This window comes from Hyperoodon ampullatus (assembly GCF_949752795.1).
Source record: "Hyperoodon ampullatus genome assembly, chromosome: 2".
Taxonomy (NCBI): Eukaryota; Metazoa; Chordata; class Mammalia; order Artiodactyla; family Ziphiidae; genus Hyperoodon; species Hyperoodon ampullatus.
In genome coordinates, this window is record NC_136915.1 from 55,723,704 (window position 1) to 55,751,138 (window position 27,435).

At 41.1% G+C, this 27,435-nt stretch overlaps 1 protein-coding gene across 1 annotated transcript in view; it reads left to right on the forward strand.

Moving 5' to 3' along the window:
- Window positions 1-27,435, forward strand: part of ROR1 (receptor tyrosine kinase like orphan receptor 1) — a gene marked incomplete at both ends in the record, with an annotated part of 413,713 nt that overhangs the window by 206,458 nt on the left and 179,820 nt on the right. Inside the window, one exon of the mRNA XM_079698342.1 lies at window positions 24,421-24,492. Within this exon, the coding sequence (XP_079554468.1) occupies window positions 24,421-24,492 (72 nt within the window). The remainder of the gene's footprint in view (window positions 1-24,420; window positions 24,493-27,435) is intronic.

Below are 27,435 nucleotides of genomic sequence, written 5' to 3' on the forward strand. Positions count from 1 at the left end.
GTAACAGCAGAGACAGTAATTATAAAATCGACCACCATCATTTAGTTTTTCATCTACTCTATAGGAGGTACGGTGCTCAGGGCTGACATCCATGGTCACATTTCATTCTCGTGACAATCGTCTTTTACTGACAGGGAGACCGAAGTCAAACAGGTTAAGTAGCCTCCTGAGCCCAGAATGGGGCCAGAAGAGGATTCAGTTCCCACAGGCTCCTCTGTCTCTGCTCCTTCCTCACAGAGGTTCAGCTCCAACCCCAGTAGTCTAGTCTGTCCTGGGATAGGCTGGGGTGGGCCTAGGGCTGGAAGACCGGAGAAGGTTAAAGCTTCCCATGTGGGGCTAAGTGAGACCTCCCAGAGGCTAAGATTGATGCTTGCCTTCAAGGCAGGGTTTGATTCTTGGGGTTGTTTTTCCTCTCCCCACCTAGAGAATATTCCTTTTTACCTTCTGAAAGGACCACTCTGATAAGGGAGTTCATCCAATGGCACAATCAGGATATAGAACCTGCCAGACGGCTGATGCATGGCTCCCTCATGGTGTCTTGAGAGCCTGGGGTCCTGGGATCCTCTGGCCGGGCTGGAAGGCTCAGCCTGGTCCCGGCCACTGGGAAAATGGGTGGAAGGCAGGGGAGGGTGGGCCTGGCACAGGGCTTCAGGTTTGCTCTGAGCAAGCAAAGGTCCCTGGCACCAAAGTGAGGGCTCCTGGGCTGTTCCTGGGCTGTCAAAGGGAGCTCATGTTCATTTCCCTTCCTCTGGTCCTCTTCGTGGATCACGTGACTGAAGTCACATGCTCCCTTCCTTGGCAACCAGTGCCTGAAAGGGGATAAAAGCCCAATTTGCCCAATTCGTTTTCAGGACTTTGTTCTCGCTGCCTCCTTTTTGGTTTTCTCTTTTGAATGATGTTTTGTCTAGTAACAAATAAGACTAAAAATAAAGAATTAAATAATTAATAATAATGATAATAAAATAATTGGTGACAGGCACTGTTCTAATTGTTTTACACTGACGACCTCATTTGATCCTCTGCATAACCTTGTAAATTATTCTGCCCAATTGGCAGATGAGGAAACTGAAGCTTGGAAAGGTTAGGAAACTAGTTCAAGGTCACACAGCTAGCATATGGAGGAGCAAGGAACAGAACCCTATTCTGTTTTCCTTCAAAGCCCAGGATACTTTCTGCTTGACCACATTGACTATAAAATGGGGCTGGTTATAATAGTAGCCCTGCTTGCTTTGCAAGCCTGCGGTGAGGATCAAATGAGACAGTAATTGGGAAAGCACTTCGAAAATTGCAAAGCACTGTATAAATATATGGTATTATTCTAATGTATCACTGGCCTACAAAAACAGTGCTCCAACATTTCATTTAGGAGAAGACACACCAGACCATTATTCAATAAGATAACACCACATGTGATCCTTTTATCATTCTAAGAATGTTTACGAAGTCTACAAAACCAAAGCCATTAAGAAGGTTTTGTTTTCTGGGTAGACTCAGTAAACTTGGAGCAAGCTCAAGACATCTTTAAATAGCCAGAAAGTTAAACTGAAGAGACTGCATTAAGTGTCAGAGAATTGAATGCCCTTTCAGACTCTGGGAGTTTAAGATATATGCTATTGATAAATTAGAGTATTCCTAGGAACTGCTTTCAAGGAGTTAGATGAGAATTCCTTTGGGACTAAAGGGAGCTATGATAATTATACAAAATAATAGCAAAAATAGTTACAACAAGTGGAGTAGTGGGACATCCAACCAGACTCCCTAGTTAACTTGATATATAACCTGGGCAAATTAATCTGTGCCTTAGTGTTCTTACTGGTAAAATGGGAATAAAAGTAGTACCTACCTTTTAACATTATTGTGATGATTAAATAAGTAATTGAAACAGTGCCTGGCACATAGTAGGCACTCAGTAAATGTTGCCTCATGCTATTATTGTGATTTATTAAGCTCACAAAATATTTATAAACAACACAAGAAGAGAATGTTAAAGATACTAAATTCAGCTGACTAATGATTAAGAGCCTCCAGTGTGTCAGGCATTATGCTCTGTAGTTTATATACATTATCTCTTTGATTGCTATATCCAGTGTGCCTGGCATTATGCTCTGTACTTTATATACATTATCTCTTTGATTGCTATAACAACCACCAGAAAGAAATTTTACCACCCTCCCCCATCTTACAGATATGGAAACTAAAGTCCAGGGGATACTGTGAGATAGTCTGAATTGCTCTCTAAAATTTCTTTATTCTGTACTACTTCCGAGACTACCAAAGCCTGGTAGCTGGTAGCAAGTCCTCTGCTTGATATTGATGATATTGGTTGATACTGCAATTGAGGAGAAAGACTGTCCAGTGTCCTAACCTCTCTGCCCACACTGCTGAGAAATGGGCAACAAGGGGAAGGAAGACCCCTCTAGAAGTGATGGCTAAGAAAGTTGAAGTTGGCCTTTCCACACATTTTCAGGGTTCTGGAGCTATGATTACATTCCCCAGTTAGGACTGTTCTTGAAGCTTCTTTGAACCAACTTTTAAGGTTTTAGAAATATTCAGTAAGGCAGGCATATGGGGCTGGTATCTTGTAGTCCCTCAGGATTTCCAAATGGGTTGATTTAGGATATTATCACATCAGACCACAGCTTTAAAACTTCCTTTAGCTCCCCATTGTTGAAAGGGCAAATGTCCTGATTCTTTAATAAAAATGGTAGAGTGGAGTAAGTTAGGCCTTCAAGGTCCAACAGACCCAAGTCTGAATCCTGGCTCTAGCTAGAGACATCAACTAGCTGCATGATGTTGAGCTGAGATTAATTTCTCAGAGCCACACTTTCCTCATTTACTACGTAATGCTTCCTTGCCAGGTTATTGTAAAGATCAAATAAGAAACAAAGGGATACTAAGTACCCCACCCCGTGTGGCTCACTGTAGGTGATTACTATATAATAGTTCCTGCTCTTTCTTTTAACAAGGGACACGTAAGCCTTTCTAAACAGACCTCAGTCTATGAATTAATATACTCTCTCTCTATGTGCCCTGTAGTTCATGAAGATGAAGTTGAAACATGTCATTTTCAAATTTGTCACATAAATGAGATCATGTATGTGAAATTGCCTAGCTTAATGCCTGGGCAAGGTGTGGGTTCTAAATAAGGTGGAATGAATGAGGGTGGCCAAATAGGAGAAAATAGGGGTATTGGGAATGTTTTCTTTCAAGGGGTCCCCAGACTGAATCTCAAACTCAGGGAAGTCTCTAAGGGGGAGAGAGGAATGGGGGGAAGGGAAATGGTCAATGAAAGACAGAGCTGTGGGACCAGTATACTGCTGCCCACTCCCCCGTCCACCACAGTATTTGTCCCCCTCTCTCTCTCCACGAAGCCAGACCACAGCCCATCACATTTAAAGTTTGCTATTTGTCCATCCTTGAAAGGGTGCTGCATGGCATAGGGTTAAAATCAGTGCATAGTGATTGCTTTGTGCAGAGAACTGTCCCCGGCTAATTCTGCATTCATTACTAGTCCTGTAAATGTCATTAGGGTGTTCAAATTAGCTGCTCCTGTTGAGTTCATGTTGACTTTCTTTGTATCAAACATGAGCTCCTGAAAGAGTTTCTGTGCAGAGGGCCATTTAAGGCCATGCAGTTGGTTTGGGATTGCCTGGGAATACAGCCTCTCCTGGAATTGCATTTAGGATCCTAACTTAAAGTGTATTTTCATGCTGATGTTTCTCTTGGTCCATTTCCATGTGTCGGGTATCTGGAAATGGACAGATACACGATATGAAGTCTCTTTGGTTTCTATAGGAGCACATTTTATATCTGGCATTGTCAGCTCATTAGCTGTTCTACCTAAGTGAATTTTCCAACTAATCAAAGCATTCCCATTGAATGCCAAATGCTTTGCTGTTTAGTGGAAATCTTCCTTAATGGATTGCCCATACACCTCTGTCTTCGTAAAAAGGGATACCTTTTCACAATAATGCATGGTCACCATTGTGAGCTATTGGACGGTGCTGCCATATAGTACAGACCCAAGGTCTGTTGGAGTTTAGACTGATTGCTCCAAGCTGTGCTTGGGTCCCCTCTCTTTCTCCTCAGAGTGCTTTCTAGTTTATCTGCCTCCATCTCCTTTCCTGCTGTCCATTCGTTGTGTCTAGTCAACTCTGGACTGGGAAATCTGATAACTAAGCTTGCGAAAAGTGTGTATAAACAGCTTCTGAGGGAAGATCTTTAGAGCTTTCTAAAGAGGAAGAGCTTCAGTGTGTAAATCTAGGTTGGCTCTTGAAAACAGAAAGAGTCCTTACTTGGACCATATTTTGTCAGATGTTTGTTTACCCGGTCTGCCAAACTTGAATCACAGGGACCCGATCCAAATGTTGCCTGAGACTTCCATGTTACTACCAGCTAAAGTAATTCCTTTAAGTGAGATTCATGTGAACTTCAAAAAGATTCATTCAGTCATTTCTTATTTACTGCCAGGCACTGAGTTAAGCATTGGCTATCTAGAAAAACACAGTCCTTGCCTTTGGGATGCTGAGAGTCTAGATGGGGAAAAAGCATAGCAATAGATAAGCTTGGACTACAGTGTAAAGGGGTGTATGACTAGGTTCTGTATAGCTTAGAGGAGGGAATGGCTTGGAAGGATGAAAGACAAGAGACAATTTGCTCCCTCTCTACCTCCCTCCTTTATTTATGTCTTTCTTTATCTCCCTCACTCTTACATTCAATAAACATTTACTTAACACCAACTCTATTCCTTGCACTGAGATTACAGTAGTAAATAAGAAAGATATAATCCCTGTCCTAATTTGAATATCAAAGAATGAATTGGAGGAGGGCAGAGGGATGGAAATGAGCATCCCAGGAAAGAGAATCAGGGCATGAAAGGGTGAAGTGTCTTTGGAATGGTGAGCTGTAGTTTAGCATGGCTGGAATAATGGCAGACTAGATTATAAAGGACTTTGCATGCTCTGCTGAGGGCTTTAGACTTCATCTCATGTGAAGTAGATGCCCAGTGAAGGTTCTAACCAGGATGTTCTTAGAAAAGTATGGCCATATGGTGCGTGGATTATGGCATGGAAGATGGACAGTAGCAGAGGAGAACCAAACCCATACCATCTAATAAATTATATATAATTTTGAACTTCACCTTTAAGCCTTAAATTCTGGGTTTTCTGCCTCAGTTACCTAGAATCCATCAATGGCTTTTCTGTTGTTCCTGCCTTGGCTCTTTTTACCCCTTGAATGCTGTTACACAGACTCAAGTCATCAGAACCTGTCAGAGGTCCGAGAGCCTGCCTGCCTCTGGAAATGAGCTAATAGATGAGTCCACCATGGGTTTGCTGTGGAATGATTTCAGCGGAATTTATTATATAAATAAATGTTATTCTGGTTTTTAACTTGCATCATGAGGACTAAGTGAGACAATGAGTGTGAAATTCTCATGTCTGACCCATAAACAGTAACTAAACAGCAGTTGTTTTTAACCATGCTTATTTCACTTTTCATGCTGGCTGCCAATTTAACACACTTTCAGCTTTTCCCCACTATTCTATTAGCTCTTCAACCGTGGGGACTGGAAATGTTAATCTTTGTGTCATACTGACTTTTAATTTATATTTAACCTGTCATACCCTGATTCAGTAATGCAGAGACATACGCCTGCTTTCAGAGAGCAGCAGAAATTCAGTTTTAATTTATCACGGCATTTAAACTGGAAGAAAACCTGAGGGTAGTATTCCTGGAGGTTTTAATGAGAACAACATTCTCTTTGCATTATCAATGTTCCTCAGACCCCACTTGGCTGGAGCCACTACCTCTGGCTTCAGTTAGCTCTTTACATTCCTCTATTTTTATATAAATTGTGCTATATTAGCATATATTTCACACTGTGACCTAGTGTTTCCCAGATCCTTTAATCCAGGCTATTTGTACAGTACTCAACGGCAACGGAAGTAAAATCGAAAACTGAGTGCACACTATAGCCCTGCTATGTCGCCCACTCTGTCATGCTGAAATGGATCCCTTGTTCTAAAAAGATTTGCAGTGAAATACAGTCTATTTACATTAAGGAGACCCTTGTATATTTAAGGCGTAATTGTTTCAGGGCCTTCATTAATTCTTGAACTGCAAGACCTAGGTTTTCTTTTCTTGTATCTTTTCTATAACAATGGAAGTCAGGGGTTTCCAAAAAAATAACAAACTGGTCCTCATTAAAATGGAGCTGGAAATGGTTTGCTGGTAATATGCTTTACGAAAATGAGAGAATCTGATTGTAAACCAACTCTAGGACCCAGCTGTCTCAGGGTCCAGGCTGGGAAGCTCTAGGATAAAAAGTAGTCTGTCTTTTGGGGGAAAAATAAAACAGGTTTTTACTTCTGTCATTGATGAAGTGCTTATCTTATCAGAGAATTTTAGAGTTGGAAGGAATCTCAGAGTTCTCTTAACCCAGCGCCTTCCTGCAATAATAATCCCTTCCTCAGCATCTCTGACATATGGACATCTTGTCTCCACTAGAACACTTCTAGCCATGAACATCTCACTCCTTTTAAAAAATATTGTGGTTAAATATACATAACACAAAATTAGCCATTTTAACCATCCTTATGTGTACAGTTCAGTGGCGTTAAATTCACTTGTTTGGTGACCACCACCACCCTCCATCTGCAGAACTTTTCCATCTTTCCAAACTGAAACTCTGTACCCATTAAACAAGAATGCTCCATTCCTTCCACCCCTCAGCCTCTGGCAACCACCATTGTACTTTCTGTCTCCATGAATTTGACTGCTCTAGGTACTTCATGTAATTGGAATCATATAGTATTTGTCCTTTGTGTCTGGCTTGTTTTACTTAGCATAATGACTTCAGAGTTCACCCATGTTGGAGTATGTGTCAGAATTTCCTTCCTTTTTAAGGTTTAATAATATTCCATTGTATATATGTACCACATTTTATTTATCCATTCATCTGAAGATGGGCACTTGGGTAGCATCTACCTTTTAGCTATTGTGAATAATGCTGCTATGAACATGTGTGTACAAATACATGTTTCAGTTCTTTTCTTTTTTCTTTATTTTATTGTGGTAAAATACACATAACATAAAATTAATCATTAAGTGTACAATTCAGTGACATTAAGTACATTCATAATGTTGTGCAACCATTACCACAATCTATTTCCAGAATATATGTTTAAGTTCTTGCTTTCAATTCTTTTAGATATATACCCAGAAATAGAATTTCTGGATCATATGGTAATTCTATGTTTAATTTTTTGAGGAACTGCCATACCATTTTCTACAACAACTGGACCATTTTACATTCCCACTAACAATGCACAAGGGTTCCAATTTCTCTACATTCTCACCAACACTTGTTATTTTCTGATTTTTTAACTCCTTTTTAAACAATATAATAAAATTGTAATAGCTTGGACTCTGGCTTTGAAACCTGCCTCAGCCACATACGTGTTGTGTGAGTTTGGAAAAATTATTTATTCTCTCTTATTTATTTTTTTATTCAGGCTATTTTTTTGTGAAATATGAATACTAATGGAGATGTTGATGATAATAATAACCTTATAAAATTATGAGGAGAAAATGAGACAATTCTTTTAAAACTTTTTCAGTGTCTGAAAATAGTAGACTATCAGTGAATGTTTGCTTTTGGGCTTTTGGTGGCAGTTGATTAGTTCATTCTATTTTGGGGGCACTCTGATTGTTAGATTATCTTCTTTATTTTCAGTTAAAACCTGCTTTGGTGTAACTTCTGTAACTTTGATAATGGTTGCCTTCAATCCATTGGTCCTGATTCTGCTCTTTATAGTCTCACAGAGTAAATCATATCTTCCTTTATATATCACTTCTCTGATATTTGAAAACAGCCATCAGTCATTCACTAGTCTGTTTGGCCAAGCATTCTGGGTTTCTTCTACTGTTTCTTAAGTGATGTGGTTTCTAGATATTTCATCATGTGTCTCAAACAATTCTGGACCACAGTTTATCTGGTAGAATAGAGTGACTAGAAATTTCATCACCCCCCATTCTTTTGAGTTTATTCCCTAACAGTGATGTCCATATGGAAGAATGGATCTGTGGATACTGGCGAATCAGTTCAATAGATTAAGCTACCCCTCATTCCTTCCCAGCGTTTCTTCTTCATTGCTCAGAACGCCTGAGGTCTGTAGCACTTGCTTTTATTCAGTTTAGGATCAGTCTTGCATCGTTTCACATATTCCCCATTTGTTTTTCCTCTTCTGGCTGTCAGCTCCTTAAGAGGGAGCAGATAGTCCCTGCTTCCATATACCTTCTTCATGGTCACACCAGCACCCAGAGGGTACTCGGGCTGTACTTTTGAAATAAAATTTAGTTGTACTCTTAGGTATGGAGCTGTGTCTTCTGACACAGTCACAGGATCCATTGAGGGCATTGACTGAAGTATAGACCTTTTCCGTTATTAAGCTGAAAACCGAAAGACTTGCTCAAGAAGAGAAGTCTGGGGTGGGAGGATATTTTGGCTGAAACTCCAAGAAGCACTTTGAACTTGGGTCTTCAAACATGAAGTCTAGGGGAGGCTTGCTTACCCCACCCCACCGTGTTCTGTAATGCACTGACTCTCCAATGCCAAGCTAAATTGCCAGTTTCCAAATTTGCCCTTGGGAGGATGAATGGAGTGCCTTGGAAATACTGGTGCTGTTTTTGAAAGTTCCCAAGTAGTCAGATATATCCTGCATATTTCTCATTTACAGGCCTAACTCATCTAAATATCTTTTCATTATGAGCTCTTTGCCATACAAGAAGACTTTTCAGTTTTATTTCGAACTTTGTACACTTACAGACAAAATTCTAAAGCCCTTTTCAAGAGAAGGGAAATTGTATTTTTACAGAGGATAAAACAGTTGAATGGCATTCTCTCTCAGAAACTCAGCTGTGTGTTTGAAAACCTAATTCCTCATGTATCATCCTCCCAAGCACATGTCATTTGTTTATATTTTATTTATTTTTTATTTTTTTTGCGGTACGCGGGCCTCTCACTGTTGTGGCCTCTCCCGTTGCGGAGCACAGGCTTCGGACGCGCAGGCTCTTCCCGGACCGGGGCACGAACCCGTGTACCCTGCATCGGCAGGTGGACTCTCAACCGCTGCGCTGCTAGGAAAGCCCATATGTTTATATTTTAAAAAGGTAAAAGCCAGAGTCTCTTCCTTTCTATAAAAACAAAAACAGTGAAGGTGAAGGGAGAACGACTCATTTTCTTGGCATTTTAATAGAGTACCCGGAATATTCCCAACATAAGGCACTATTCCAGTTGAAAGGCATGTTAAAACTATGTGTAATCTAAAAACCCTGGCTTTAGTATAGGACTAGTAGATTCACTTACAATGGACATACATGAGCTTTATGGTATAGGTTTTATAAATTCTACTTTAACCACTCAGAACATTAAAAAAATATTTATCTATAGTTATGGCCATTTTTCAAATATTTGGGGTTGCCAGATTGCTGACATTCAGCTAAATAAGGTCTTATTTTGCAAAGTCAAATCCATATGGTCACTTCTTAGTTAGCCTATTTGCCATATATGCATTTGGAATGATGTCATCCATGCCTGGTGATGAGCACCCCAGCACAGGCATTCCACACCTGGCAGTGTATCCGCCAATCACCAGTGAACAGCAGGGAGAAACAGCTCTTCTTCACCCTTTTGGTCACCATTTTTTCCCACATCTAATTTGGGTTGTGTATCCGGTGCAGCAGATTTTACTTTTGTTGTTTTGTTTGTGATTTAGTTGCTGTATCCATTGAAATCTGCTACCTGAAGAAGTTGGCAGACATCACGAATTAATGCTTTTGAGTTTCTTTAAGGTAAAGAAAGGAAGTCTTAGAAGTATCTTTGCACGTAAAAGGAACACCCTATTGGTAGCTGTTAACAACTAAGCATATTAAGGAAGTCAGTCCACCATCATCAACACGGTTGTCATGAACTGTGATGACCCTTCTCTCCTCTGGATCACTTTTCTCGCTTGACTAACTCTACCTCTCACAGTTCCCATTCCAGTGTGGAGAGCATGGTATGACAATAGAAAAGGAGAATGTAAAAGATGATGTCTGCTCAGTGTGATCCAATTTCCCTGACCTTGTATTTTAACGTTGTAACTTTTGTATATATTGCATATATCCACAAATATAAAAACACAAGCATTTTTTTCTTTTTATACAAATGATATTTTTCTATATACACAATCAGTACCTTGCTTTTTTCATATAACTTAAGGATATATTTTGGTGATTTCTTTCCAAATCAGTACATACAGAGCTTCTTTATTCTTTTCAACAGGTGCATTGTGTTCCATTGCAAATTTTGGATAGGCCATAATTTATTTTACCAGTAACCCTGAAGCTGGACAAGTAGGTTGTTTCCAATCTTTTTCTGTTATAAACAATACTACATTGAGAATCTTGTGTAAGTAGCATTTCATACATATTTGAGGACATCTGTAAGATAAATTCCTGAAAGTGGAATTGCTATTGACAAGGTATTTGTATTTAAACTTTTCATAGATGTTGCCAAGTTGTACCAATTTACGCTCATACCTATCAATATAAGGGTCCCTGTTTCTTCATATCCCTCTTAATATAGAGAGATATCAAGCTCTTTTTAAATTCCTAATCTGATTGGAGGGAAATGACATCACACTGACATTTTAATTTGCATTTTTTATATTATCAGTGAGCTTAGTATGGTTTCATGTGTTTAAGAACCACGTTTCCTTATTTATAAATTGTCTATTTATTCCCTTTGCCCACTTATCTATTGCATTCTTGTTTTTCTTCCTTGCTTATTTGTAGGAGGTTTTGCTTACTATATTATGGCAGTTAGCCTTTGCCTTTTGAGTTGCAATAATTTTTTCTTCCCAGTTTCTGCTTTTTTTCCTTGTAGAATTTTTAATGCAATCAAATGTATCATCTTTCTTTTTATGGCTTTTAGATTCTGTGTCAAACTTTGAAAAGCCTTTTTTACTCCAAGATTGCTAAATAAAATAATCCTGTGTGCCGAGGCTACACTTGCTTGATGGGGACCTTGAGGCAGCAGGTGAGGACAAACAAGGACAACAGGAAGGGCTTATGGGGAAGGCCTACAGAAGAGGGAGGCCTTCTGGTGGCTGTTGTCACAGCCATGGAACCTCAACTGTGACCTCAAGGGAGAGGCAGTGAAACAGGACCCATCAGGGCTTCCCTGGTGGCGCAGTGGTTGAGAGTCCGCCTGCCGATGCAGGGGACACGGGTTCATGCCCCGGTCTGGGAAGATCCCACATGCCACGGAGCGGCTGGGCCCGTGAGCCATGGCCGCTGAGCCTGCGCGTCCGGAGCCTGTGCTCCGCAACGGGAGAGGCCACAACAGTGCGAGGCCTGCGTACTGCAAAAAAAAAAAGAAAGAAACAGGACCCATCAGCTTACTTCCTTCTCCCAAGCTGTTCCACCAGCTGCAACAAATTCTCCCAAATACCTTGGTCATCCCTGACTGAAAATGGATGCCCACATTCCATACAGGGGAAGTATACACCTTTTCTGAGCAAAGCAGCTGTTAAGAACGTTCTCTTATCACCCGGAGATCAAGGAGCCCATCGTGGTAGGTGACACACATGAGCGAACAGGCCACCCCATCCATCATGTGCACAGTAGCACTGGTCGTTCCTGTTCATTGGCAGTGATTAGAAAGGCCTCCTGAAATGCTGCTGCTTGTCAGCTCTGGGAGAAGGAAGAACCCTCCCTTTTCACCTAAGAGAGGCTCTTTGGCAAATCCAAAGCATGCTCTTGCATTGTTGTGGAAAGTTCCCATGCCTGCAGCCACAGGTACCCAGGCTGTTTAAAGGCTGCAGGTAGAACTACATTTCAGATGCAGATGTCGACACCTGGGAACCAACTCAAACAGTTTCCATCAGATTTGAAAACCGAAACAGACATGGCAGATCGATGGTGGAAGAGAATAGTCACAAAATTAATTACGTGCAAAATTACTTTTCTTTCTGATAAGAGGATGAAGAAAAAGTATATTGCAAGAGGGAATGACCAAATCACCAACTTTGAATAGCAATCGCTATAAGTTGAGTCTGTGTTTATGGATGCGTGAATATCATTCCTTCCAGATCATTGTGTAAAAGGATCCTGTACTTTTGCATCTCTTTAATCTGATCAGATGAGCTGCGCACACGGGACCCTGTCTGACAGAGGTAGCTCACTCTGGTGGGAGGTTCTCCATCCTGCTTCACAGCAAGGAAAGGAAGCTCCTCCCCCGTTTGTCTCTTGCCTTTAGTTTCTCAAACTTATTTCTGAATGCCCAAGAATATTTCAGATTTGGTCAGCTTAATTAGTGGAAAGACTGTGGGCTTTGGAAACGGAAAGACTGGATTCAAATCCTGCCTTTTTCACTCTATGGCATTAGGCTACTTCCTAACCTCATTAAGCCTTAGTGTTCTCATCTGTAAATGGGTATCTGTTACCCACAAATAATGCACATAACACACCACCCCAAAATTTGGTGACCAGAAACAATAAACATTTATTTACCTCATGAGTCAGTGTGTTGGCTGTGTGGTTCTTTGGTCTGGACCAGGCCAAGCTGGTCTCAGCACATTCTGTTAGCCAAAGCAAGTCACAAAGTCCAGACCAGATTCAAGTTGGGGAAGTAGACTGCATCTCTTCATGGGAAAAGCTGCAAAAAGTTGTGGGTACAGGGAGGAATGAATTGTGGCATTTTGCAATCTACCCCACTACCTTATACAAATAAGTGTGGTAAAATATGGTGAGTGCAGCTATTATATCACCTATACATTCAGAAAACATTTGTTGAGTGCCTACTATGTGTACAGTTCAACAGCTGCTGCTCTGTGTAATGTAGAGATAAGTCGGACCTCATCTCCAACCTTGAGAAGTGTGCAATTTTAGTCAAAGACTCTGAAGCAATTGTAGGTCACCTTACAATTGTAAAGTGTTGTAAGAGAGGAATTGATAAAACACTGTGGGATCTCAGAAGAGGGAGAGATTAAACTAAGAGGCTCTGGGAAGTGATTCTGGCCCCAGCTTATGCTCTGCTTAATGTTTCCCTCTATTTAATTTTAACTATTGATCTCCCAGGCTATCAATAATGACATGGTGCAGGAAACCCAGTTCAGACGGGCAAAGCATTTTAAACTGGAGCAATTTGAGGCAAATTAAGTATTTGAAAATTGCCAGCCATCTGGATCCTACACGCCTAGGCTAACATGGCTGGAGCAAAACCATCTTACTATCTTGCAGGATAATAGTAATCCTCCTAAATTTACCTCTCTGATTAAGATAATTTCCACTAACCCAGGCATCCCTCAATCTCATTAACTTAAACACTTGGTTTCCAGGGACAGGCAGAAAATACAAATTATACTTTCAATAGATTTTTTTTCTGAAAATAGTTTAAAAAAATGTTTGCTCCGCACTCTTTGGAACTTTGAAATGATTGAATTAACAGTGTGCTAGAGGGGATTAGAAAAAAAACAAACCTTAATACTGGAAAAGAGATTTCACCAGCAGTGTAACAGAGAGCCTGTGTGGAGCCAGGTTTGGGTGAGGGAAGACGGTGCTTACGTTCTCCTGGCACATCGTGACACGCCAGGGGACTTTAGGCAAGTCCTCTGGCTGAATCTGGGTTTCTTCACTTCCAACCAGGGTATGATTATCTCAGGCCTTGATCCTTCACATGTGGAGTCATGAGCTAATGTCTGTTCTGTGTACAGGCTTTCTTGAAAGGAAAAGTGCTACCTAAATACAAGGTACTTGTATTACTGTGAGGTGCTTGGAATCTTAATAGCTTTTTCAACTGCATCCAAAGTGGCCTTCTCTTTGTAAATGCTCTAAGTGGCTGAGACTCAAAGCTGAAAAGGGTTTTGTTTCTCCCTCCTTGTAGGGAGTCCTGCCTAGAGTAGGAGGACTACGTATTTTTAGAGTGTGCCCAATTTGCCCATTGGGTGGAGAGCTCCACAAACATAAAATTCCCAGCCATTGAGATCCTAGGTAATGGAGATACTGGTGGAGACAAAACTGCCCTGCTCTTTACAGGATGATAATTTTCCTCCTAAGAGTCTAATTGACTAAATTGTTGGTCAGCCAATTAAGAGGACCTTCTAGTTAAACATAAATACTTCGCTTTGAAAGATATTCAAGCGGTATCACTTTTGCCCTTGGTTAATATTCACTGGGCTGTCTCAATATTGAGATTGCTGACTGCTTTGGGATTTTATGACAAAAACAAGAGTTCAGTTTTAGTCTGCCAACTCCCTCTCCCCTAGATTCTTAAATTACATTAAACTTCTCAGTTCATTTAAACCTTTTTGTGTTGTTTGGGTTTTTTGGCAGGCATATCATTATATGAGTTTCCCTAAACTAGTGGGTTGCAGAGAACCAGTACTAGGCTAGTTTATGTAAGACCCACCTCGGGAGATTTGGTAGTTTAGGGGTAGGGGCTCCAAGGATCTGTATTTGTCTAACATACTCCTCAGCTGGGTTTGGGAATCACTGCATTAAGTACCCCTGAAGTTGTATCTATAGTAAGTCAAAAAGTCTTTACCAATTAGTTATAGCTGCTACTTTGCTGGGCACTGTACTCATCTTCAAATATTTTTCTAGTAATCCTCATTGCAGTCCTGCAAGCTCATTACTATTGTTCCCATTTTATGAATGAGGAACTGAGGTTTAGAGGTAGGAAGTAATTTGTCCAAGGTCGTAAGCTAGTACGTGACAGACCCAGGATTTGAACATGTCTGATTCTAAAGTCAGTTTGACCCTTTCATCCCTCTGCTCTGCTGCTTCTCATCTAGCATGTTCCAGGATCGTGTAGGAACCAGGTAGGACACAAAGGAAGCACAAGACATGATCTTTTCCCTCAAGAAGCTTACTATGCAAGCAGAGTGAAAGGAAGAACCCTTACTCACTGATGGCCGAAGAATATGTGGACCATAGCATTGAGTGCAAACTGTAAAGTAGAAAATTAGAGTAATTCTAGTCTTTCTGTCTTTTCAGTAGAAAATGGAATATCACTGAGTTAGCAGATTTATTATATTTTCCTATTGAACTGCAGTTGTTTTGCTGTGATTTAAACATAGCTTGAAGTAGGAAACAGAGGTATCCTATTTGAGGTTCGAGCACGAGAAAACTTTTATTGATGTCAGTATTACGCTATTTCAAGGAGATGAAATTTGTGCATCAAATATTCTGTTTGATATATTCCATTTTTTCACTGATCTGGCTAGAGCAGAAGTCATTTAGCTCATGAGTAGTATTGTGTTGAATGGACAGTTATTTTCTCTCATTCCAGAGCCAAGTGTAAATTAGAAAGATAAAAGGAACTTAGAAACTCTTAGACAGGTTACACTAACCCTCCATTCCCAGCAGATATATACGTTGCTAAGGAGATAAAGGCACAAAAGACCCAGTCCTGGTTGAAGAATCGATTTAGGAAGTATACAGGGCTGGAGCTAAATCACTCAAGCTGGGAGAGACATTTTCTGTTTCTAGTAGAAGACTCATTTTAGTAGCCAAGCTCTGCAGGTAAGGGCAGTTATGTGATTACGATGAGCGAAGACATACCCACTGTAGAGGTCTCAGTCTTTGTTCACTTTTTGCAGAAATAAATTCTGTTCTATTCAAAGAAAAAAAATAGATTATTCAGGCTCCTCATGTCTATCTAAGCATGTGGCTCTCCATAAACCACATGAATTTCATCACCAAAATGTTCAGCCAGGACAGGATCTTCCGAGACTGTGCTGAGTCCCTTTACCTCCCCACCTCCCCAGCCTCCACCCCATACACAGCATTTATCATACTGTACTTTAATTCTTTATTTACTTCTCTGTGTCCCTACCACACAGTGAGTTCCATGAAGTAAGGAATGGTCTTTTGTTCACTAGTATATCCCAGCACCTCGCTAGCACTTAGCTAGTCTGGAACAGAGTAAGTACTTCATAAATATTTGTTGAATGAATGAATGATTGGATGGATGGATGAATTAATGAACAAACAAGTGAATATGATCACATTAAAATTCAGGTGAAAGTAAGGAGTTTTTAAAGAAATCCTTTTTGGCCATCTAGTTTTCCAAACTGTATACTAATACACTATGGCTTTAGGAAGCACCCAGCACACCTTAACTTCCTTCCTGCTGTATATAGGACTTAACCAAGACTTCATTTGTTTTGCAAGACTCAAGAATAAACTCTCAGCTGTCATGGAACTGCAGCAAGGAAAGCATCTTTTTTGGATCTCGTGTTTCTTTTGAGAGGCAGGTGACTTTGAATTGACCAGGGGCAATTACAGAGTAATAGACCTTTATTGCAAAATGGATTATAGAATATGAAAGTGTGCGTGGGCCATACAAAGGGGGAAACTAAATGGCAAACCCCAGAGCACAAAGACAAACGGCGCAGCAGGATGAATAAGAAGGAAAATTTGCCAGGAGGCACTTTTGAGGGGAAAATCATATAAGAAAGATCAGTCAAGTGGAAACCAGAAGAAAAGAGGGAAGTTTGTTGATGTCATTGGAAATCTGAAGTGTCTGCAACACCCGAAAGGAAATGAAATAAAACCCCTGTAGGGATATAAGACCAATTTCTGGGCTAAGCATTTTTCAGCAGGCTTTCTCCTTTCTTTACTCTGTCTTTGCCAACTTATTCTGAAGCCAGAAATAAACTAGTTGTTTTGTTGCACTAAGCATCCATGGAGTCTAGTGGCACCATGGGTGAATGAGGGAGCTAACTTTGGGTCCATTCATTTGAACTTCTCCTTGGGGAAGATCAAGGTTAGAGTCATCTGGAAATTTCTCTTAGGACTTCGTACTGACCCTAAGAAGATCCTGCCTCCCCAGTAATTAGCTGAGGTGTTTCCTTTTCTCTTTAAGGGGGAGAATAAAACAAAAAAACTAGAAGTCCCTGGATTTTGAAATTACTATTAGTTTCCCTCTTGGAAAAAGCTGCTCCTGTATAGTTGAGTATGACCATTATTGATTTATGTGCACTTCCCTTAGTGTATCATAGTATTTCTAATACACAGGCCTCCTCTCAGATTGTAGCAGTCTTTCCCACCCTCTGATCCTTTGGGGTTCCCCTCTCCAAACTGGATGTTGTACTCTTCCTCAGTGCTGCCTTGGAACCTTCTGTTTACTTCTGTTTTACCTCTTATCACAGACTTATATTTAGAGTCAAGGCTTATTTAACATATTTTCTAACTTGTTTGATTATTGTTGCTTCTTTGCATTATTGCCCCTTCCTTCCAGATCCAGCTTCCCTCTTACTGAAATAAAGAATTTATTTAGCACAAAAGGCTATGAGTGCATTTAAAACAGTTTTATTTTTAATACACAGAAAATGGAAACAACCAAATGTCTGAGGTGAATGGTTTCAGTGTGATAGTACATCTATACTATGGAATACTACTCAGCAGTAAAGAAGAACATGCCATTGATACACACAACAAATTGGGTGGATCTCAAGGGCATTGTATGAGTCCATTTGTATCACATTCTTGAAACAACAAAATTATAGAGATGGAGAACAGATTAGTGGTTGCCAGGGGTTAGGAATGGTTTGGAGGAGAGGGATGGGTGTGACTCTAAAGGGGTAGTATGAGGGATATCTTTGTGGTGATGACATAGTTCTTCATCTTGATTGCAGTGATGGTTATACGAATCTACACCTGTAATGAAATGACAGAGAACTGTACACATACATTATAACAATGTTGAATTCCAGGTTTTAATACCATAATTACATAAGCTTAATTGGAGAGAAACTGGGTGAAGGGTACATGCGACCTCTCTGGTCTTTATATACCCTTTTGATTTCTTGTGGGGATGTTTCCCCCCACCCTACCCATGTCCTGGGTGGACTCAAGGGTTCTAGCAGCTTCTCTGGCCTTTGGGGGAAGTATTTCCAGCCCCTTCCCACAGATGGGGGAGCTCTCCCAGGCTCTCGTAAAGGCTTTAGGCAAGAACCCAGATCTCCCTCTGGCCACGTGTTGGTTTTCCAATGAGCATTGCTACTGCAGCCCCCAGCCTGGAGGACCTGTATTTACAGGTATCTTCCGCATCAGCTTCTACTTACTGTTCTCTTCCTTTCTGACACCTGAGAATGTCCTTTTCTTTCAGTCTCAGCTATGCATTATATTCTTTTCTTGTGGTATTTTATTCAATACTCTTGGTGTTTGTAGCCTGATTGGGGCAAGATGGGAGGAATGACTTGTGGGAAGGGGAGACCATTTCTGTAGTTGCCCTGGGACACTGTTTATAATTGTGTTCCTGTACTCCTCTCCCACTAGACTGTAAGTTCTCAAAAAATGTTAGTGACCAGGTCAAGGTTTTTCATCCCAGTTTTTATGCATAGAAAGTGCTAATATACACATGTATTGAATGAATGAATGGGTAAATGAGTGAGTGAATCTCCAGAGTTCCATGGAAAAGAGCACAACTATGGTGGCTTTTAAGTAAGATAGTTTTCAAGAATATTTCTATTCATTTTAAAGAAGATACGTGTCATTATGGTGCTTTGTGTAACATAATTCCTTTAAATACAAGAACTGTGTATGATCCATAATATTAATTCAACAGATTTAAAGAAGGAAATAATATTTCCAAAGGAAAAAAGACATTTAAGTGTGTTTTAAGAAGTATTTCCTCTCCTCCCTTTGTGTCTCTCACCATCTTTTGGGGGTTTTAGAATTAGGGAACCAAGCATTGATGGGAGAGGAGTGTGGCCTCTGGTACTGGTTCTCAAATGATGTTTTGCTGAACTTAGGGTTCACTGGGGTCCTCTGGGGCTGAAGGGGGCTTAAGCTGGAGAGCAGTGGGTATGTCTTTTGGCATTGCCTCCCTCCCACCCCCATTTTGGCACAATTGGAGACACTGGCTCTGCTGTCAGACCTCCTGGGTTTGACCATAATTTCCATCCCCACCCTAACAAGCTGAGTAGGCAAGTGCCTTAATATCTCTGCCTCAGGCTGTCCAATCTTAGATAGAATGGAGTTAATAATGATACCTACCTTATGGAATTGTTGAGAAGATCTCTGAGTGTTATCCTCTCAGACATTGAGAAAACCTGGACAAATTTTGTTTTGTTTTGTTTTGTTTGCAATTCTCTCTCTATAAAAATATGAATAATACCACAAATTTTGATATATTTTAAATTTCTCTTCAACAAATTAGTGGCTTTGTCACATGAACAGTAATTGTGCTACTTACGAAGTCATTGTAGGTTTTATAAAAAAGATATCATTTCATAGTGCAGTGTAGGTGGTGTGATTGGGTATTTGAACAGTTTAAGGTTGCAGGACTGTGCTGTCTTCTTTCTTGGTGATTGTACTGAAAACTTATTTTGAAGATTATATCAGACATCCAAATCTGAGGTCACTGAGGATTAGGTCGTTGTAGACACTGAACGTAGTAATTCTCCACTCATGATTATCCCACAGGGGGTAAGGGAGGCTCTCACTTCCCTCTCCTCAGTAAATAAACTGAGTCCCAGAGTGGAGGGGCCCCCTCATTCAGGACCCTAGATGTGGGGTGATTGTGAACCTAGGGTGAGAGCAATGCCCAGGCTGACTAACCCCCTGGCGCTGTTGGGGAATGTGGCCTGCCTGCCCTTCTAAGGAGAGCAGGCTCTGACTTTCCCAAACAGGTGCCTTTGGTGAAGGTGACGTACCTGGCTATGGGCTTCTCCTCCACTGAGGCGCTGGGGAGAGGAAGGAACCAAGGCTGAGATCCTTGTGTCTAAAGTAACGCTGCCTACCAGAGAACTTGAAGCCATTGCACCCTCACCTCCCTCCCACCCTCTTTCCCCAGATGATCACGAGCAGAGTCCTTCTTTTACCACAGAAGAAAGTGCGCCCCTTTTGTGTGACTGATGCCAGCTGTTTGGATATTCCCTGTGCGTCTCTCTGAACTCAGCTTCTAAGGAGACATATCATCTCTTACGGACACAGAGAGAGGAAGATTAAGGGCAATGGGAAGGCAGCATGCATTTATTTCTTTTCTTTTAAATTTATTTTATTGAAGCATGCATTTATTTCTAAGTCATCTCTAAGGCCTGGCTCTATCTTAGGACTGTGATTTTGGCCAAGTCACTTGACTGCTGTGGGCCTCACTTTCTTCATCTGTCAGATGAGGAGACTGTACCAGATAAGAGGCTTAAAATTTTTTTGTTTAAAACGTCGGCGCATTTTTCCACAACACCTGAATATGTAACACAGAGAAATGTAGAGTTGTTCCTGTTGAAGGAGGAGCTGTAGCCTGGGCCCCTTGTCCTCTGTACCCCCAGATCCTCCAAGGTCCCCTATAAGGACGCCTCTAGAAATCCTTAGGCTTGAGTTATGAGTTACTTGAACTTGTAAGAAATTAAAATACTGCATATAACATCACATGACACTCTTATTTTATATCTAAGGAGAGAAGGATCCACATACGATTGCCACATTAAAACATGCACCCCTTTTTAAAAAGTTATAAATTTGTTAACTCTGTGGGGAAAACGCCCCACAGTGGTTATTAAAGTTTGACTCACAAGCAGCAAAAAAACCCACTAACAAACAACATAGTTTGCTAAATAAGTCCTGGGCCTCTAAGGCCCACTCAGATATAACACTGCAGGACTCAGTGTCACTGGTCATGAAGGGCATTGGGGCAGCCACTTGTCCCTCACACTTGGCTTTCTTGACCACTGGGCTGGCCACCAGTCTCATGAGAATGCTGGTTTGTGCCTGTGTAACCTCAGCTTGTTACTGGATCAGAATACAGGGTGTGGCATGGCCAGGGGCTTCTTGGAAGAGCTTCTGCATCCTGTGAACATGGGGTTGTTCCCTGCCAACTGCTGAGACAAACCAGTGATCCTCGTGGAGAGCACAGGCTTTTATCAATGAGGAGGATTCAAGGCTTATTATTTTTCCCCCTCCCTCCAAGTAACACTCCCACTGTTCAGGCTTTAATACCAAAACCCTATGTTTGCAGAATCAGTGCCAAAAAGTCACTCATCAGTGAAACTGCAAAGATAATAGCTCCTATTGATCAACTTGGGAGAAGAATGCCTTGCCCTCCTGCAGAGGTCAGGAAAGATAAGGGCTGGAGTTTTCTCAAACATGCTGGATTTGCTTAAATTGGATAAAACCACATAAAAACACTGATGTTCTAAGAGAACTGCTGACCGATTCAGGAAAACCTCACAAAATGAAAAGATTGGCTGGGATTAGTAAGGCATGCAAAATAGGGTCTTTCTAAAAGCACAGCAAATGCATCATTTCAAACCTAGACAGTGATATAGCCGCTAACTGGAGTATGTCCACACGGCGTATGCCCATTTGCCTTGCTAGACAGAAGGGGAGGCATGAAAGATCTTGAGTGTCCACTCTATGCTGGGCACCCTTTTGGTGCAGGACCCTTTTGGTCCATAATGTGATTTAGTCCTTACCACATTCCTGTGAGATGGCTTTTATTGTCCCCATTTTACAGATGAGAACATAGTGGTCAAAGGATGTTAAGTAACTTGGTCCTGATCACAAAATTAGTAAGTGGCAGAAATTAGTATCTTAATGTAGATGTGTATTTCCAGTAAATATTCTACTGTCTCCCAGTTGGCACATACACATTTGCCATTACCACAATAAATTTTACACACAGAGAGGCTGCTAGTCTGGTATTAAATATCTCATCCTTTTGCCACGGTGAAGAAAATAAGAGAGGAGCTGAACCCTTTAGTGGAGATCCTGCAGGGTCAAGACTGGCGGTCGCATCTCTCTAAAGCTGCAGCTGACCCTGGAATCGAGGGCTCTCAAATTGAGATGTGCTCAATTTTTCTTGCTTAAAATTCAGCCTGCTTTTCGGGAGGTGAGGGAAGAACCTTATTAAACATCATTTTTGTGAGGGGCTACATTAGACTACTAACATTAAACTTTTCACATTAAATAATCAGCCTTTCTTTTAAAAAAATGTGGCCTTAGAAGACAATATTTTTCAGGGAGATTATTCATATTTTAAAATATTTTATCTATTTTATCTGTTTTTATTATCATTTTATCTGAAAAGCTGAACCTGTTGTTATCTCGAGGAATAGATCTGGAGTCTGAGAACAAAATTCCTCAGAATCATCACAATCACTTAATGAGCTTGTGAATTGAAATTATCTTTGCTGTAGCCTAAGAACCCAGTGGTAATTAGTGTCTAGGGACACATGGGGAACAACTTCAACTGTTAGCAGTGCCAAGAATCCATTCATTTGTCATCAGTCTCAAATTATATTCAATCAGCAATTCAAATTCAGGCTAGAAAAACCAAGTGACATGTAGCTAACTTTCTATAAAATTAACACTGTAAAGTGAAACCTATGTTTCTGGCAATTTAGCTGTGAGCAGCAGTAAGATGAAGCTATGAAAATATTGAATGTAAATGCTGTCAAAATCTGTCTTAATCCCACCACTTCCCACTCTTTGCTCCCTTGCCTGAATTGCTGCCGTGGCTGCCATGCTTCTATTCCCAAGCTCCCCAAAGTCTGAGTATTGGAGTGCTTGATGAGCCTTTTTATAAGGGGAACCACAGCAGCCCAAAATACTGCCGACAAGGGGCCTTTATTCAAAGAGCCAAAGTGGGTGGCAGCAGGATGGGGGTCAGCGTGGAGTTGCAGCTGGAATCACACATGGAGGGTTCCAAAATGTAGACAATTAGCACTTCCTCGTGAAATCACCAGCATGAAATACCCATTCCGAGGACAAGTGGTTGATAACAGAAGCACTGTCTTCCATCGTGGTTTTGTGCTAAGTATTTTTCTTACCTGGGCAGATTTTCCTTCTTGGCTTCATATTTTGGAATTCTCTGTGCTGTAAGATCCCTGCCATACTGCTCATCTGACTTCAGTTCCCCTTAAAAGAATCTATGCTGTTGTTGGCTCAGGATGTAGCAGGTGACTGGGGCTGTTTGGGGTGGGAAGGGTACGTGTGGTTTGTGTACTTTCTTTCCCACCTGCTTTCTTTTCCCACCTGAACAGGGGAAGAGACAAGCCAAGGAGGCCTGCACAAACCAAACAACCTTTTGTCTCTGCTGTACGTGGCAGGTTGATTGGAGACCCAGTAGACAAGCTAGAAGTGGCCTCTGCAAGGTCTCAGTGGGTAAACATCCTGTCCTTGGCAAAGCTCACTGATGACGGGTTGTGGCTTCTATGGCCATGTGGCAGACGGTCCCCATCAGTAAATAAGGAAATGTAGAGAGTGTGCTTATCTAGGTGAAAAGGTGAAGCCAGAGAGAGGTATGGTGAAAAACAAGTCCGGTTTCATAGACTTGAGGACTGGGCAGCATGGGCTGCCAGGAGGTATGTGTGTGGTGAAGTCAAGCAGACCTGGATGTAAATCCAGTTCTGCCACTTACTAAAGTTTATCTTGCATTCCAACACAGATCCATTTTCAGTGACTACCTAGAGTACTGTGTTGAAAAGGCTGTAAGGCAGACCCCAGGTTTAATAAGCAAAAAGGGCCATAATTGACTAATGATGTCTGAAGGAAGGGGAAGTGATGGCATGGGTGCCACAGATCTAACGACCCAGGCTCTGGGCTCTCTGAGATCCTGCCTAGCACTAAAGTCCTGTAATGCAGTGAGTGTGTATGTGTGTCTGCGTGCATGTATGTGTGTAACCTAACAATTGGTTAGTGCAATCCTATTAGAATGTGCTAGTAGGATGGTGTCATGGGTTAAATTTTCAAAAACAAAAACATCATTTGTATATTACAGTATATCACTGAAGAGTTTTAAAATTTTAATAGTGTATCATGTCCCTTAGACTATTGGTTTGCACGTTTGCTTTAATTTATAGTGGTTTTGAAAATTATCTTTGAATTTGGGTTACCACGAATGACTCTCCATATTCAAATATTTAGCTTTCATTTGTCTTGACTTAAGGTTTCAATATAGAGAAATCGATTTCTCTATTAATAGAAATGCTATCAATTCACAAACACAAATGAAGCCAGCAGCAGGAAACATGCTGTTCTCATGTTTCATGGGAAGACTATTGACTATATTAATCTAAGACATGTCTTCTCACAAGAAAAGGAAGAGTTTGTGTTTGATGGTATTTGGTCATTTCTGTAGGTTTGGTTTTTCGTCAATGAAATATTTGTATTTTAATTTTCAAGCCTGTGCTTTAAAGAAAAAAAACTTGGAATCTGGCCTCCAGTGTGTTTGTCTGGGTAGCCTCTATAATGCAGGCACCTCTGCCTGGCAAGTAGAGCAGACATTCAAGTGTACTAAGCTATGGGACCGCGTGGTTTCTCTTGGAAGGCAGGGCCTTTGGAAATCTCCTGTAATGCTTCTAACAGCCCATAAGTTACTATATTTAATATTGCCCTTGTCTTTTTCCCCTCCCTTCTTTTTCTTTTCAGAAACAGAATTGTCAGTCACTGCTGACTTAGTGCCTACCTCATCATGGAACATTTCAAGTGAGCTCGACAGAGGTACACAGTGGGGACACGTAGGGGTGGAGGTGGAGAAGGGGAGGCATGAAATGCCAGGTTTACTCCTGGCATGGCTGTCTTTGAAATCAACTGCTTTTTAGATCACTAGAAGGAGGCGGGGGCCAAAATAAATTCCCTGCTTACTGTGATCATTTAACATTTAATTACTTGGAATTCTATTATTTCTGGAAAGGTTTTTTTTTTTTTTCCTCTCTCTCTTTCTCTTTCTCTCTCTCTTTCCTTTTCCTTCTTCCCCTAAAATGTTCCACATGGTAAAAGTGCTTCAAGATGTGAAAAAGGGTAGTTTCTGACCTTCCTGACACTGCATCTAGTGGATCTTATTTAGAGGATTTGATTCTGCCTGAGCCAGGACTGATCAGAGCTGTTTGCTGGGTGACCTTTTACAGTGAGTATTTGATGTGCTTGCAGGGTTCAGGACAGAGAATTTGGAATGTTTGTAATTGCCTGTGCATACAGATGGCAGCTTCCTGTGTGCACGTGGAGAACAGGTTCCTGCTATGAGTCTGTTGTAGTATTCATTAAGTCCTGCCGTATGCTAAGCACTGGCTACTCTATAGAGATCCTATGTCCTGGAAGATAAATCAGGACACATTCAGAATCCCTGAAATTGGCTCATCCTACCCTTCAGGTGTATTTCTCTTTAGTCCCCTTTATGCCCTTTTATGCATCTCCAGCCGGGTTTCTATTTCATCTTACATGTCCTGTGCTTTTTTGCTTCTCTACTTTTGTCTAAGCTGTTCTTTCCGTCTGAATTGCCCTTCCTTCCTGGCCAGTCCCCATTCTCTCCCCTCTACAGGGCAACAAATTACTTCTCCTTTAAGTCTGAGCATATAGTCTATATTAGCCACAGTCTTATCTAATCCCTCAGCGGGAAGTGGCCTTTCTGTATTTGGAACCCCCATAGTCTTTTTCTCTGTTCTTCTCTTAGCATTTTCTATGTTATATCATGGTGATTTCCATACTTGTCTATCTCGCCCTTAAACCTGGAAGTTCCTTGGAGGTAGGATATCTATTTTGTTCTTTTCCTTTTTTCCTGTCTCTATTAAAAAATCTAGGAGAGACTCTCATTCATAGGAAATCCTCAATAAATATGTATGGAATGACAGGTGAGTCACACTGTAGTCATATAGATGTATGGGCCACATCTCTCTCTATATATATACAGATACATTCAACAATCTTACTGAGTTTCTACTTTAGTTCAGGCATGATTTTAGGTTCTGGGATTATAGTGATAAAAGGAGCTCAAAAATCATTGTCAAAAATTGCCTTTTATGATCAGCTGTCTTTTGTCTGCTCATGTATTCACTGGGAGTTAGATTTCCTCTCTGAGGAATGAGAATGTTACTTTATAAAACAGTAATGGGCAAATTTACTTTGCTGCTTATGCTCTTTAGGCATTTTAGTGTGGCAGGATGAGGTGAGATGTCTTTTCACCTTAAATCAAAGGACATTTAGGATCATTTTTTATTGTCAAATTTGATCTGGACATTCTTTTTCTAATTAAGGATTAAAACAGGGACTGCATGTTATGCCTCTCCATCTGCAGCACCAAGCACAATGCTTAGGAGGCAGTAGTTTTTCAACAAATATTCGTGGATTTTTTTTTAATGGAAAAGAAGAAATAAAGCATACTAAATGTTAAAGCAGTGCCTACTCTGTGCCATGCAGTGTGCCAGGGGCTTTCAAGTATGTGAACTTACTTGGCAAGCTCCTTATAGCACCAACAGAAAAAATTATATCATTGCACACTACCTGTTACTGATCAAGTTCCAGTTACGGCTCTAGAAGGACATCAGTATGTGCTAAAAAGGCAGCAGAGCTGCCAGTCAACTACCTAGCCTGCCAGACTTTGAATTTCTAGCAGACCAGCACTGTAATTAGCAGCTGTTGCCCTTCAAGAAAGTAGCGTCATGTAGTGTCAAGTAGTAGAACCTACTGGCCAAAGGGTGGAACTAAGGCAGTCCCCAAACTCCTTTGATTGTTTAGCATGGCCTTCCAGAGAGCATGGATGGCTTTCCAGGGGTTCTTGGTGTCTTCTTTCTCTAGAAGATAATTAGTATGTGGTCTTTACTTCCCATTTAGAATGAAAGCGAAAGCTGATTGATTCATTTATTCACTCATTTTGATCAATTCATTATTGCTTCTGACTCTGACCTGGGCACAGTCTGAAGACTCAGGATCAAAAGATGAATCAGGGACTTCCCTGGTGGCGCAGTGGTAATCCACCTGCCAATGCAGGGGACACAGGTTCGAGCCCTGGTCCGGGAAGATCCCACATGCCGCAGAGCAACTAAGCCCATGAGCCACAACTACTGAGCCCACGTGCCACAACTACTGAAGCCCACACGCCTGAGCCCATGCTCTGCAACAAGAGAAGCCACCGCAATGAGAAGCCCACGCACTGCAACCAAGAGTAGCCCCTGCTCGCCGCAACTAGAGAGAAAGCCCGAGTGCGGCAATGAAGACCCAACGCACCCAAAAAAACAAAACAAAAAAAGATGAGTCTGAGTCAGACCAAGGTCTCTGTCCTCCATGAACTCAGAGCCAAGAGAGAAGGACTGATATCTAAAGGCATAAGAAAAACTTTCTGGTCATATTGAGTTGTCAAGGGACATTCCTCCCAATCACAGAGAGATGCTAGTGTAAATACACAAGGGGAAAAAAAAAAAATCCATCACCAGGCTTGTATGCAGAAAGGAGAAATCTCCAGGTGCCAGAATTGAAGAACAAGCAGTGTTCAGTGGGAAGGAATGAAACAAAAGGTCCTATGAAAACATGGGAAGTATGTATGGTTCTTAGGGACTGGAGTTTCAGAATCCTATAGGGATGAGAGCTGAGGCCATAGGAAACAAACTCCTTTCCAAGGCTGTCAATGAGGAATGACAGACCTGAGCATGAAATAAGGAAAATTCTGCCAAG